At 34.0% G+C, this 15,717-nt stretch overlaps 1 protein-coding gene across 5 annotated transcripts in view; it reads left to right on the top strand.

Moving 5' to 3' along the window:
* The window catches only part of LOC110451528 (PR domain zinc finger protein 1-like), a 57,470-nt gene that overhangs the window by 35,425 nt on the left and 6,328 nt on the right, over positions 1 to 15,717 (top strand). For 4 of the 5 annotated variants that reach the window (XM_021499598.1, XM_021499597.1, XM_021499600.1 and 1 more), the window contains exons 3-4: positions 9,263 to 9,385; positions 13,119 to 13,371. In XM_021499598.1, coding sequence (XP_021355273.1) covers positions 9,263 to 9,385; positions 13,119 to 13,371 — 376 coding nt within the window. Of the gene's footprint in view, positions 1 to 6,416; positions 6,535 to 9,262; positions 9,386 to 13,118; positions 13,372 to 15,717 lie in introns of those variants that run through there. The other variant, XM_021499601.1, reaches the window with a different exon arrangement.

Raw genomic sequence — 15,717 nt, 5'->3', positions numbered from 1 at the left:
CTTCCAACTGGGGGAAAATTTGTTGCGTTAGCCTCCGGATTCAAGTAAAAACATATCCAATGCTACATACTGTTCATCATTTTCTTTAAATTAACAATTTCATGATTTTTTTCATTCAGCTGTGAATTTTCTATATTGTTGCCTTTTTACTAATTTCATTCAATGAAATTTCTTTCATTGCTGTATATGAAATTCTCATTTGAAGAATTACCCATATATTTAGTTATACACCCATGCAGTTCACATCAAGGAGGGCAGACCAATTTATTATTTTTGTAATATGATAATATTTTATTTGTACCAACATGCTTGCAACCCCTGTTCCGTCTATAAGTTTCTCCGGTTATTATTTCAGCGATAAACACCAGATTGTCGTGAGATTTGTATATGATGTACCTGGCTTATTAGTGATTGGTTGTGATAAGCGTGAAGTTTAAACTTTAATCTTATCTCAATTCTAATCATTTTCTCATCCTGTTCATCATTCATACTTTCTTTATCAAGCTGTTTTTCTACCAGTAAATTGATACTACCAAGCCTGCCTGTACAGGAGTAAATGAGATCATTTCTCACTCGTCCATTTACATTCACACTTATTGATAAGAGGTAAGACTATAAAATGAAGAAATAGATCTGACACAAATTTTACCTGAAACCTTTCATGATTTTTCCATTTATAGAAATTGAGTAGACCATTACAAATGAATGATGACAGTTAAGTTTTATATATGGATAAATATAGTAGACTTAAAAAAAATTGTAGTGTAAAACATATATTTCTAGGGTCTAAATATGAAAAAGGTATCAAGATGTATTTTTCCGAATTTAACAAAATCATTTGTTTGAAATGAAAAAAAAAAAATGAATAGTTCTTGATATCAAAGTTTAAACTTGATGTCAGAAAAATCTATTCTGATATCTTTAAATTTTTGTAATTTTCAAAACAAAAACAAAGTTAAAATTTGAAATAATTTGTTTCATAAAATTAACAATTTTTACCGTCCAAGGAATTTGTTTAGTATTCCATTTCTACTTGTTTTGAGAGATTTTATTTGTGTATTTCTATCATACTTTCAATTGTCACATACAGTACAGATATGTTATTTTAGGAAATCTTTACATATCTTTCCGTTTTCAATTTGAAAAGATAAAGAATAACAAGAAAAGTGAAATATAACTGTTGCTTTTAATGATGTGGAGTAACCTAGAAACCTAAGTGAGTTTAGACTTTCCCAAGTTTAGACTTTCCCTGTTGATAGATATGACCGATTTAAAAAAATATGGACTGGTATTCAAACTGAAAGTAAAGAAAGAAAACATAAAAATAACTCAATCAAATACATTGGCCATGAAACTCTTTATTCCAAATAAGATTTCTAAGGCTAAAACACCAAGTTTTACTTTTATGTCATTTGGCTGGTACTTGTGAAGGTTTTGACCGTTGTGGAGGCCTTGATCTGTTTGGAGTGGAAACACTCTCTATGGTACATTAAGCAGCTGTTTCGACACGGCCACTCTGCTGAGATCTCTTCACAGCGAACTCAAGGACAATATGATTTGGTTGTTAAATGAGGAATATCTGAATAACTTTCGCTGTAGATGTACAAGTGCTTTCCTTTGTAATGAATCTGACAGCCAATGAAAGGTCTCGATAGCTGTAAGTGGCTTCTCACACTTTCTGCTTGAGTCAAAAACACTGCTTGGACTTATTGACACCATCCTCTGTTTACGAAACAGAACAAGTACAAAGACAGAGTTGTCATACTTTGACAATCACAGGTGGAACATCTGATCCATTCCCCTCATGTTCTTTGACGATAACTATGATATCAAATTGAAAACCACAAGAGACGAAGGGGTAATTTGGCAGGGCATATGCTCCTACTGCATCTGATTTTTATTCAGTAAAATATACTTCAATGATAAAATTTGTACATGTTATAAGATATCAATAAAAAAAATCAACTGACAAAGTTTAACTGGCTAGACATGTTATTTTTAAGAATCAGTAAATTTTGATTTATCTCACCTTGCTTTTATGTTAATTTCTTTCATATATGTTTGAATTTGCTTTATGCAATCTTTATACCTTGGACCTAAAACTAACCTATTCTAATCAATGTAAATTTCTAATAATCAGAATTCATGTTGTTTCTTGTTCATTGATACTTATCATAAGTACTTTAGCCATCCTTTCTTCAAAATTTGTTGAGATGATCAACAGTGTGTTTGATAATAAAATAGCACAGGGGTCATCTTTTTTGTATAGGGGCTTCAACTTTATTCTTATCAACCATGTTCTTGATATTTTATCTCAAATGGAAGTCACTTAAATTTACCCACAATTCCAAAGTACAAGAGCAGAGAGTAAGTACCGACTTTTCTTAATAAGATAATCTGTGAGTTATCTGCGTATCTGTCACCTGTACGGGTGTTATCTAGCCGACAGTGTGAGAGAAACGGGAAAATTCTTACCTGTAGCAATAGTCGCCTGGACCTTACCACAACAATGACATAATTAAAATCCATTTCTATTTTGATTGTGTCAGCTTTTATCAGGAAAGTGATAGTAGACTCCAAAAGATGATCGCTGGTGATCTGATTGTTTACAGTCAGAGACACTATATAAAATGTCCTGCTGACAAATGAAAAGTTGTTGAATTGGAAATATGTGATTCATTTTGTTATGGTTATGTGGAATATGTGGGAAGGTCACGCACACTCAGCTGGAGGGGGGGTGATTGTCAAACATTGCCCTGTTTAATTAGCTTGATAAGTGTTCACTTCCACGCCGAACTCCGCCATTGTTTTGGTTTGACCAGCACAAAATTGAAAGTTTGTTGGAGTTATCAGTATTAATTGAGAGCGTTGATACAACTTTATGTAATGTCTGTAGGACTTAAGATACATGGGGATTAGGAATCTGATTGCCCTCCCACTAAATGGGGGTAAGGTGTATACTAGGAGAGGTATTAAGATACCTAGATATCCCTAGCTGTAGATATATGTGATCATATAGATGTCCTTTGATTGGACGAAACATAACCTCATCTGTCTGCATCAATTTGGTGATAAAAAAGGTCAGTGACCCTGCCGAAGGTGGTTATACACAGACTCAGAGTATCTCTGTAACAGACTAAGGTCATTACACGGATTAGGAGTTTGGTTTGTGACTTGTCATTGTAAGATTTGAGGGTACCAGACTTGCATATACCAGGTAATTACTGCAGATTTATTTTCAGTTGTTCATTTTTGTCAATTGAAATATTCCTTTCAGGTTAATTTTCATTATCTGTGAATCTGTGTTTATGAAATGCAACTTAAAAACATGAAGCGCAAATTACAAGTTAGCTCCTTGTGGTGGACAAAGATTATCAAAAAGACATCAAAGAGGTATGTTACCTGTGGAAAAACGGTTTAATTCCAAGATCAAATTTACAAAAGAAAACTTTCAAATTATGTAGACACTGAGCGAATCATTCACTGCCAATGCCTATTAATCCAATTTTGTCATTGATATCCCACTAAAGTGAAACATTATTTGGTGTAAATCTGACAACCTGAGCACCTTTATCCGATGACAATCGATGGTTCAAACTGATTTATCTCTCCTGTTCTAGATCTGGTTTTTTGCCCAATAGGAGGCAATGATATGTGTAAGGATGGGTAATTAACAGTTATTATGCAATTACCAACAGTTTTGCAAAATGCAATTACGACCACTTAAATGGGATTTTTTTAGTGTAAAACTTTCTAGTAATTCCACATGTATAAGGCACACTAAGTCATGAGGGTGTAGATGCTATCGCGATATATAGATATTCAATATCACATCAAACCTTTTGTTGCAGGACAATCACTGCTTTTAAAATGCATTTTCAAATAAATGCCAATTTGAAAATAAATTTTGTATCGTATTTCCAGGCACTTGCAATTTTATTTCAATTCAAACTTGTCTTTTCAATTTCTTTTCTTTTTCTGGGGTCGGAGATTTACATGAGCATTGAAGTGTTTAACAGACAGAAAGTTAAAAGGTGAAATTGTCTCGACAAAGGACATAATAAGCGTATCATTACCCTTCTTCCTGTCTGTAGGCACTGTTAACCCGTTACGGCACAACAATGATAAGCAATCCCTTTACGCGCAGAGGTTCTGGATGGTACGCGAGACTAATTTTGATTTGAGTTTTAGACTCCGATTCGGTTCAACCCTGACCCCCCTCATTGTAAAGATTACAGGTGGGACAGTGTGAGAATTATGAAAGGAAAATTTCTCAAAGTTAATAACACCAATCAAATTAGATTGCAGAAATTGAACGACGTTTGAAAAAGTATGTGTGCATAGAATTGGATATTATACAGTCATACAGTGACCAATGCTTCTAGTCTTCTCAGGTAGTAATTTTCTCTCATTGACAAACACACAGCTATTTTCCATTTCAATATTTGATATGTTTAGAAACTCTCAGAAAGCCTTGAGCCTGACAAGCAGCATTATAATTATGGTAAAACCTGGCGACAGCCATGTTTTGTGGCGATCCCCCTGTCTGTTTTGCAGTGAAAGGGGCTGGCTTGCTTTATTGATCAAGGCGACATGAGGGACCTCCTCTGCTAAAAGGAACACTTTCACTCGGCAAACAATACATGGGCTCTGCCTTTTTATACAGGGAGATGACTTGTCAACAGACACAACATTATCACAGGGACATGACATACATCCACATCTAATAAACAAGGCCCCTTTAAGTCTTCAATGTATCCATAGATCGCATATTTTCAAAAAGTGACAGGGCTCTATGATAGGGGGGGGGGACCTTCGTATAAAAGAAGAACTTTTAGCTTTTCATAGATAAAAACACATTGAAAAAATGACTGGAGAATACAATATCAAAAAGGTGTTTAACTTTTGTAAAGTAATAGGTATTGAAAAAATGGAAAGGTATGAAGAACAGGTATACGGTTGTTAAGTACACTCCACTTGGAGCCATTTTGTATGAACTTGATATACCAAATGACTTGTGGGGTTAGTAGAAAACCCTATTACATAAACTGATTTGTGGGGAAGGGAAGATGAACCATTATACCTGCGGTACATATAGGATAGATTAATGTTGGACACCCTGTAGAGAAAAGTTAAAAGAAGTCGAAGTTCCCAAGTCAAAACACCACAAAGTCACCTGAAAGGTAAAGGACCTGAATTATTATATTTTTGACTGACCTTCAAATTTAAAATCTTTCACTACAGGTAAAAAATAATCTTTAAATTATTCTTACTGTGTGTGATACATTTTCTCAAGGTATGGTATGTCAATGGTTTAATCTTTCTCTATGATTTATATCGGTTTGAAAAGAATGGAAAGTTGAAAATTTTAGTGAAATTATCTGTTCATTGTTGCATTTTGAAAAGAAATTTTAAAATGTCTTTAATCAAAGAAAATTCTTTCATAATTAAGCCATCAAGTTATAAACACGATCAGTTTATAAGTGTATCAAGTTTTCATATTTTTATCTGCTGTTTGTGAAAATCATTTCCGTTGGCCTTGTGTAACTGGTGAAGGAAAATTATCAGCGATGTTATCACATCAAAAAGAAAAATAGAATTACAGTTATGAGAAATTGGCTGAGTGTGATGTTACAGAGATATAAGTGATGTTCCTGATGGGTTCGTAATTAAACCTCAGCTGTCTAAAATTGTCTGGTGCTAATTCACCGATTTACTGTTTTGGCCAATGGAAAATCAAATAAATAAATAGTAAATGAATTCTGAAGTCATTGGAATAGTTAACTCTACATGATAGCGGCCCATTATGCTGATTTTAAAGATAGCTGTTAATTCTGACCTTCAAAACTTAATTTTGCCCTCTACTTTCACCTCCCTTCTCTAACTCATGTTAATTGGTCTTCATTTAGCATGGCTATCATTATGAGAATAAAAAAATCTGAGCTCTTTAAACAGTTTTTTTCCCTTTCACAAAAGAGATATTTCTTGTCAGCTAGACAAATTCATGATCATGGGTCCCCACAAAGATTGATGAAATATTTCAAGATTTAAATTACTTTAATCAGTCTGACGTTCGAATTAGTGGCCTCATCACGCTTTCCATTGGTTCCTCTCTCCTTCGGTTTTTGTGATATTAATTATGGCTTGTACTAATTTGCATAGTAAGTGAAAGGAGTATGAACTAAACGGGAAGTGGCTCCATGGCGAGATGTTTATCTACGATTTATCCTTGTAGAAAGTGAATACAAAGCCGAGAGGTCGGGATTATTTTTAAACGGAGGTGAATGAGATTATCGTGGCCTTTTGAAGCCGGTAGTTTTGGGGATATTTAGACGCTATTTAACTGCTGTTAAGCTAATAAGAGCGGGTTTTGTTGGTAAGTAGTTATCATGCTTGCTTCCATGCAAGCTCAAAACTACTTGGTCAGTCGTGAAGGTCTGACTTTAGCAACAGATTCTGGTGAGAAAAGTTCGGATAATATCTCGATTAGATACCAGTTGTCTTGGAAATCTCAAAATGGATGCTTTATAATAGGTTTGTACTCAGATTTTTTTCTCTCACTATTTTCGGATTCTCACAATTTGTTTATTTCATCCTCACTTATATATATATTTTTTTTCGTTGGGAATCCAAGCTGCCATAGCTATAGACATTTCAGAAACATCAGTTTGAATTTACACAACTTGTTCACTTACTTTTAAAAAATCTAACTAATTTATTGACATAGATTTATCAACTTGATGTTAACGCTGGCTTCCGGTTGTAAAATTTTCGAATTCTTCATGCCGTTTTATGAATTTGCTTGTTAAAAGCCCTGCAGAAAATGTAATAACTTGTAGGTAGTAGATAGAGGCCAAAAAACATCTTTGAAGATAGCATTTAAGTAATGTTGAGTATAATTTTGATTTTAACGATACCTGAATTTACACGTAAGATGTCATCCGCAGACCCCCACCACGGGAAGTGATAAGATTTAAACTTCATATAAGTCATAAATGATAAATCACTGCAAACATCAACAGACCAATTTAAGAATTATTAAAGTCTGCAGAATTTCAAATTTCACATTTGTCAGATCTTAACGCGGAAACATCTGCACACTTTCATGTTTTCACGACATCTTCCGATCAGAAAGATTTTGATTTCTGTCTTGTTTTTATACTCCTCTATTAATATATATGGGCTCTTTTCTGCGGAGATTGACCCACCTGTTTTTGGGTGTTAATACGAAATCTTGTTTTTTTCACCTTTTCAATTTCCCTTAACTTGCTTGAAGTGACATCGGGCAAGATCTCCGCGCTTTCCTTTATGTCTTGCTCACTAGGCAGCGGAAACTAGACTTTGATAAGAGTGTCTTTGATGGAACCCATTGAAACTAAAAAGCAAGATTTGCCAAAATGATACCAATGGCACTTGAATTGAGAGTCTCTGAATTATCAAACTTTCACTTCTTTGAAAGCAGGCGTTTCATGAAAGAAAAGAGTCCTTCGGGGAAAAAACTTGACATTGCTAATAAGTTACGTATAATAATGACTATAGAATTTCAGTGTGTGAATTACATATTGAAGTTTGAGTCTCTAAGTTGTGAAAATTGTGACTATGCCTATTTATGTAGTTCTCCACATGGAAGTGGGGGCCCCTAATCACATTCATCTGAAATACATTTAAAGTCTCAAGTACTTCGTGCCGAGTGTGTAATGCAGGTGCGAATCACTGATAGATTGGCTTCCATCAAACGTATCTATTGACATGTTTGTTTCTCGTACCATAGATTTTTAGATTTCTTATTGATATCACTTACCGAAAAACTCTTCAATTAACCTTATAATATTTCATATATAAACAGATTTTTTCATGTGTTTTATTTATTTTTAAAAATAAAATTATCCAATTTGATATTTCTTACACTACAGTTACAATTTGTAATCACGGAATTCTTTTGAACATTCACTTTCTTCGCCTTTAAACTTATTTCACACTTGAAATTCTTTTTGAGATGATAAATCAAGTACAGGTAGGTGTAATTTGCGAGGAGATATAACAGCTTTTCATGTACAAGTGTAAAGTCATTGAAGCTTGTTGCACTCTTTGATTAAAAGCTGGTGGTAGGCCTCTGTTTCTGTTTATCATTATCCACAAAGCAGTTGAGTAAACAGATCTCAAAATTATAAAAGCTCTATTAGATTTCTATGATTCTGAGGCGAACATGAAGGTTAATTTGAATAATTAGCTGTTGAAGTGATTGGCGGGGCTAGCCATCGCCATGGTCACCGGGGAACCCACAGTACTTTCTTTAAAGATACCCTGGAGATCACACAGAAATCAAGCGGCTCTGTGTTTTTTCTCAAAACGTGAAGGTAAACACTTGTGGGTGTTGCTTGACAGCTGAAATACTCTGCCAATGAAACTAGTATCAATGTTATAGAGGAGTCTCAACTTTTTCACTCTAATCTTGAATTTCCTTTTTTACAAACCCCCTGTGGGGGAGATGCTGGTGGGGATATGTCCTGCACGAGGCCTTATCCTCCAATCATCATACTCGGAGATGCAACTCGGAAATAAGTCATCATTTCATCAAAAAAATATCCTCTTTTTTTATCTAGTCTGTGAGGTTTTTAGGGGGAGTATACGGATGGCAGCTTCATTGATTGAGAAGGTTTAAACACGACTGGTTAACTCTGACCCTCTCGGTCCAAGCCTCACTCATACAAGGTGTTTTATTTTGTTAGATTTTCTTTATAGATTTCACTGACGATCATTTAAGGCTTTTCATAAAAAAATAGTCTTGAAGATATTAATAAGTTTAATTTTACATCCCAGGGCTTTTTTTTTCGGAGTAATGATTGCAGTTTCACTTTTGATTGATGTGTGGGACCTAAATGTTTTGTTGTTTATGACATAATATATCATGACATTATGGGATGCATGGCTCATCCTCTTCCAGTGGTTGGCTGCTAATTGGTTTTAATTTGCTAATCACATATCTGCCCAGGAAAATAGTTGACTTCAGTGGTTTTCGGGGTAGATAACCATCAACTGTACCACGGTTTCTTACAGATCAATGTTACTCCATCTTTGAACAAAAAGGAAATGCGTTTCTTACAAGCCGAGCTATATACCATGTTTAGGTTGGTCTACCTTTGGAGGACGATTTTGTTTACCAGGAGATAACAGATATGAACTCATCTCAACTTTCTTTTGATATTTTTGGGCTTGAATTAATCACTCCCTAACAATTTCTCTCGGTTTTTCTGATTCACAGGCGTTAGGTGTGTGGAGCGTTGATTACATTCCACGTGGGACACGATTCGGACCTTTAGTCGGAGACGTTTATTCAAAGGAACCGTTCCTCAGAAAAGAATCGGATAGAGTTTCCATATGGAAGGTAAGTCATTTATTTTTAAAAAAAAATATTCAAATCTTTAATCCTAAATAAGTCACTAGAGTGAAAAATGCAAAAATGTAGGAAGCAGAATTTCCACTTTTTTTCCTACACAAATTTTCTGCAGAATATTTAATAAAGTACCTTGGTATTTTAATATAGTGTTTTTTGTTTTCATGTTGTCACAGGAAGAAATTTGAATAAAATGAAACATTTATCAACTGAATATATTCAACTTGTGGCCTAAGAATTTCAGTAGGTGTTTTAAACTTTCTATAATGATATTTTTATTATTGGAATTATTTTCTTTTGAAAATTATAGTATTGTTGAAATTTTGATTTACTAGCCTAAACTATGTTTTGAAATTTGATATAGAGTCCTCTTCCCTTATAAAATTTTATTTATTTGTTTTATTTTATGTCTTTTCGAGATGATGGGGGTATTAAGATTGTAGGATCTCTTAACAAGGGTTTCCAATGACACTCTATGATGGCCAAACCCTCTTTACAACCAAAACACTCTCTTTCACAACATCGACATTCCATCTAAGCTCAGCCTTGGGATAGAAATGTGTTCGCTGGAAGAAAAAGTTTTTTCTACTAATTTGAAAGTTGGTTTCAATTGCATTCAATATTTCAGTGTCTTCTGTCAAGTTTTGATTGTTAAATCTAAAAGGGAGAGACAGCTGGCGGTCATATAACAGAAGGATCCTATTTTTATGCTTAATTTTTTTTCTTCAGATATAAACGATATAAACGATTAAGGTTTCCACTTACATGTCTGTTTGTGCTTGGTTTCTATTTATTGATTTATGAAAGAGTAATTTTGCTCTGGGTGGTTGCATAATAAATTGCTAATTGGTCACAGGTGGAGAAAGTGTTGTATGGATCATATAGTCTGGATCGTATATACTCTTGAGACTAGCACACAGTTGCACAGACCTTACAAGCTTTGCACACACATTACTATAGAATTTACATTTGTTAAATTTCTGAAATTCTAACACTTGAATTAATAAAATAAGATTTAAACTGAATTGGTTGAAATAAAAATCATCTGAAGTAAAAAGAAAGCACAAAAAAATCATTTTTATGTTTAACAAAAAGAATGTATTTTGAACATTTATAAATGTAAAGCTGAGGTGGTGTTGAGTTAGTAAGGTGGGGACAATCCTTGAATCACCTACTTCTCACGTGTAACATATCATTAACTCTATTACCGACATGGAAGGGGCTGAAAACGTCTTACAGAGAAAGTGAAATGGGAGAAATTATGGAAGCTATTTCCCTTTAATAAATGGTGTATGTTCTTATTTAGGAGGCCTGCTATCTGAGCTGGTAATTGGTTGTTAATTTATGAAGGCTGAATAGAAAAGGAAAGCCGAGTAGACTGATGTAATGATATCAGGTTTTCTCATATATCCCAAATAATTTCATCAATTACACAGACATTTATATATAGGGTCAGAAACAAGACAGAAAAGACCTAATATTTTTCATCATTGTAGCCATTATCCTATAATGATATTTACTCAATGTTATGAATTATATATTAGCTGAAGGGGACGCCAGTGAATTTAAGGTTATCAATTTTGTTTTGAGATGTGCATTGGCTGATCGAGTGAACAGAATTGAGTCAGTGATGATTCTAAGAGCTGATATTTCATTGAAAGTCTTAACTGATGTTCAGTAAGGTCAGGAAAGAAAGAGAAAATTAAACTGATTTAGCTTATCTGTTAATGTAAAAATTTATTTCATTAATTTTTTTTGTTAAAATTCTTTTCAGAGAAATAAATTAACATTTTTGTCATAATCTGGAATATAAGAATGATAAAGATTTATATTAATTTTGTTTCTATAAATACATGTAGGTGATAGTATATGCTATCAAAACCTTCAATTGAATTAGATTAAGAAAAGTATGTGATTTCATTCAACACAATGAATTAACTCAAATGATCTACTAGACACAGTCTGGTATGAAAATTGAATTTATTTTCCTTTTCTATGAATACTAATACCTTGTAATTCATTACGAGACCGTCATCAATTAATGTATTTCAAAAAGCGAATGACATGTTTAATGAAATGAGTAGATTTGTTCTGTGTGGTAACAGCCTAGCTGTCGGCTAAATCCAATTCCCTGTCTTCTTATCTCTGTAAATGGGAAGAAGAAAAAAATGTTTTATGAGAAAAATTTGTTGATTTAAACTGAATTATCTAATACCGAGTGCGCTTCCTGCAAATTCACCACAGGTAGCCTGTACGTTTCATTCATGAGTTCTAATGACAAATTTGTTTAAAAGTTTCACCCCACTTGAAGTAATTTTTGTAAAAGAGGTCTGATTTGGAGGTCATCGTTGAAGACTCCTGTTCGCAGTATAACACACATTTTCTGCCATTTTCTAAGATGTATTGCCCATATCTCAGCAGATACCCTTGATAAGACGGTTAGGTTAATTTGAGACTTTTTTTCCCAGTAATAAACTACTTTGTTTCCCGTACATACTTGTAGATAGACACATGTCATGAGGAAGGCTCGGGGGCCCTATCTCCGCTACAGAAACATTGGGTGTAAGAATTATCCGGTCTAGATAAACGTTTCAGTAGATTTGGTTGAAATAATCATTTTTGACATTTCGATTTGAGCTCCGATGATCTTTCTCCGTGTTTCTGTATGCCTTGCTTATATCACTTTATTTGATAAGTAAAAGGAAAATGTCAGCTTTTTAATATACAAAAATTTATTGCGATATTTTGGGATGATATTTTGATAAATGGATATTTTCAACTTAATAGTTCATCTGGACAAAAAACAGGAGGATTATTTTTTTACGCGAAATACAAAAAAAACAAGCTTATTGTGATAATGATTTGATGTATTACTGTATCTGACATCAAGTTCACACGAGTGTATTAGATGATGTTTCAGTTGTTTTACCTACATACAGAAGATGAGCTATTTGGTTAGTAAGGGTTGATTTATAACGAGATTCTGTAACCATCATAACTACAGGATGTTCCTCCCACGACAGATCACCAAAAGACTTAGGGATGTGCTGGGCTAAAACCAGTCCTGCAGAGAGAAAGACTTAATCGTAAACATTTTAACTTGAAGAGATTTTCTTTACGAAAATGAAACGAAAGGATCTCAGATTCTCAGAGGAAGAGCCTAATCTGTCATAATACAGTTAGAAAAATTGTGATAATTCCTTTCATTTTCTAGTCCATGTAGATAGGATATTAACTTTTAATGGGGCGAAAGTATTAACTTTTACGGGAGGACGTTTCACTACTCGGTAAACAAGTTTTTACGCTGTACTACAAGATAGCAGAGGTGTAGATTACCAACAGACCGGGAGATGAGATAGAAATAGTAACACAGCAATGATACATAAAAACATTATCTGAATCTCAGCCTCCTTTCATAAATTTCCACAAAAAATATCATATATAATCTGGGAAAAAATATATCGTATAGTGTTCGGAGGTTTTCTTTGTTTCTTACGGAGTTTATTACGGTGATGAAAAGAGGGTGTCATTACGGAACTTAATGGTGTGTTTTTTTAAATATCATTAGATGTGTTTACTTTTGATGTTATATAATGTTTACTTGTGATTGATCTGATGTTAAACTTTCTCTGATTTTATCCGGTAAGCACACCTGTTCAATCTTAATACCTACCTTGATCAATGCTAATTATTTAATTACGTGTGAATGTTTGTGTATTTACAGATCTTTAGTAACAACACTGTGTACCAGTATATCGACAACAGCGATGTGACTAAGAGCAGCTGGATGCATTACATCAACTTTGCGTATTCGTCTGTCCAGCAGAATCTGATCGCTTGTCAAATCGACTTCAACATCTACTTTTACACCATCAAGCCGATCCCTCCTAACACCGAGCTAATGGTGTGGTACTGCCGCGAGTATGCTGACCGCATCAACTGCCCAATCACAGGGGAGGAGATGCTTCAATCATGGCGTAAGTTTCACGTTTCTCACATATTTTTTTTAACACACTCATGCCTACATGTCTTTAATGGAACTGCCAAGTCTTTGATTAGATAAGGTTCAAGTGTTACTTTAGGGTTAACAGAAGTGTCTTTACATTTGTTCATTAGGTTTTCTTTTAAAATTTTCAAAAGGATTATGATTTGCTGATCTGAACCCTCATACACCTCCGTTTGACAATGTTTTTAATTGACGGATTTAAGAGTATGATGATGGACAATAAACGTTCACAAAAAGATGGACAGCTCATAGTAAATCATAACACTGTTGTCACATTGAGTAATGTCTATGAACATAAAACTACATAGTGTAATTACTTTTAAAAGCAGGTTGTCATTTTGCTGTTAATTTGAAAATTTCGGATTTCTGGGCTTTCTGTAATAACAGGCAATATGTTTTTCTTATACTTTTGTAAAACATATTTGATAAACCAAGAAAAGAGACATTATCGAAGATTAAAAGTTGATTGTTTGAAATCTGAATCCAGAAGCTCACCAGATATATTTTTAGCGTCGTACATAAATAACAATTGATTAGTGAAGTATGCCTGTAAGCATAGCTTGTGACTTAATTTGAAATTGAGATGATACTGTACGATCTATATGATCCTTTAAACAACTTCAAAGTGATGTCGGTGAATTATACAGCCGCCATGAAGGCCTCCAGCCACCGCAGCAACCAAAATGGAAATATTCCCATTTTTACTTCTTTTCATCAAAGAGAGTTTTTCCTAATCTTATATCCAATTTTGGTTAATAAAGTAAATTTTTGAAAGATCATCCAAGTAATTACTGCTATAAATGTCACTGGTGTTTTAAATGAGGAAGAGTTGGCCATCTTTGATAAACTAACTGAGGAGAAATTCCTTTGAGAGCTGTGGCTATCCTTTGGTGCACCTGAGTCTCGATACTGTATCTCCTCCGGTCATGTCTTCCTCTGCAGTAGCATCATCCAAGGAGAGTCCTTGATTATCACTGGTTCTTAACTCATTAAGTTCATCAATTAATCAAGGAGGTGATAAAATAAAGGGAAACACATTTCAGTTTTAGAATCATAGAGGTAATTTTTTCATTATTTGCTAATACTGTTTTCATATTTTTTCCAAGGAATTTTCATAGACTGTTGCCGTTTTGGAATTATTTTTAACCAGTTGTTAAGTTACTTGTATATGAAGTGTAATACAAAATACTTAAGATTTTTTTTTCTAACAATCGTTTATACAATATGACCAAAAATACTAGGTAACAATGGCTTGTCCAATTTAGTGTTGTATCTCTTTGTATCAAGTTTGGTAGTCTTTCCAGGGATATATTTAGTGTAGGTTTTTAAGACACAGTGACATTGATATAAATTGATAGTTAACAGAATTACCTATCAATTATATGTTTATCTGCAAAAATGAAGTGAAAAAGTTAATATTTATACACAAAAAATTAGAAAAAGATTAAATTGTTCTGTCTTTTATTAAATCTGAAAATACATACTTGTGCTATTTTAAACAGCCTGCGTGTCTGATAGCCCGGTTGATAGGGCGAGTAAGCTGATATACCCTTTGAAAATAAACGTTTTAAAAGTAAATTCAAGTTATTCAATTGTATCGCCAGCTTGTGTCGGTTGGCGAGAAGACTCAGGTTGTTCAGACACTGTCAGTAGCCCTTTTAATCTACAGTGATAATTTAAGGTGACGTCCACAGTAAAAATTCTAACATTATATGGTGTTACATTTCCACCAAAGCGATTGTATACTTTTAGTTTATAAACATGAACATTTTCAATAATTGAATTTACTTTTTATCAGCCACTTATGTTAAAAGGTACCCAATAGAATTTGCCCTGTCTAAGGCTGTAGCATGTGCTATCTAGATTTTCATGAATAGCACACAGAACTTTCGCTCCAGGGTAGAATAAAACATCTTCAGAATAATGGTTTTAAAAAACACTGGGTATTACTTGTGACGACGGATGGCCGTTTCGTGTACGATTTGTTGTGAGTAGTAATTTAATGATCGACGGGCACACGCCTATTGTCTTGTGACCAGTGGAAATCGAAACTGGTCAATGGCACGGGCGCAGAGAACAAAACCCTAATCCAGATGGCTGCTGGGTGTATTAAGTCAATAAAACTCCCATTAATTTGCATGCAACTTTTTTAAATGCTAATATGGGAGTATATTAAGGAGACTGGTACCGCGCCTGTCGTGGAACGTCCCACGCCATAAACAAAGTTGAAATTACAACCCCAAGTGACTATTTCAGACATCTCTTTCAAAGTTTTGTGGAGGGATTTGCCAGGCGAATTTTTCTCATTGTCTGCATA

This window comes from Mizuhopecten yessoensis, unplaced genomic scaffold (genome assembly GCF_002113885.1).
Source record: "Mizuhopecten yessoensis strain PY_sf001 unplaced genomic scaffold, ASM211388v2 scaffold6135_1, whole genome shotgun sequence".
Lineage (NCBI taxonomy): Eukaryota > Metazoa > Mollusca > Bivalvia > Pectinida > Pectinidae > Mizuhopecten > Mizuhopecten yessoensis.
Note: the sequence above shows the minus strand (reverse complement) of the source record. Positions and strands in the feature narration are given on the sequence as shown.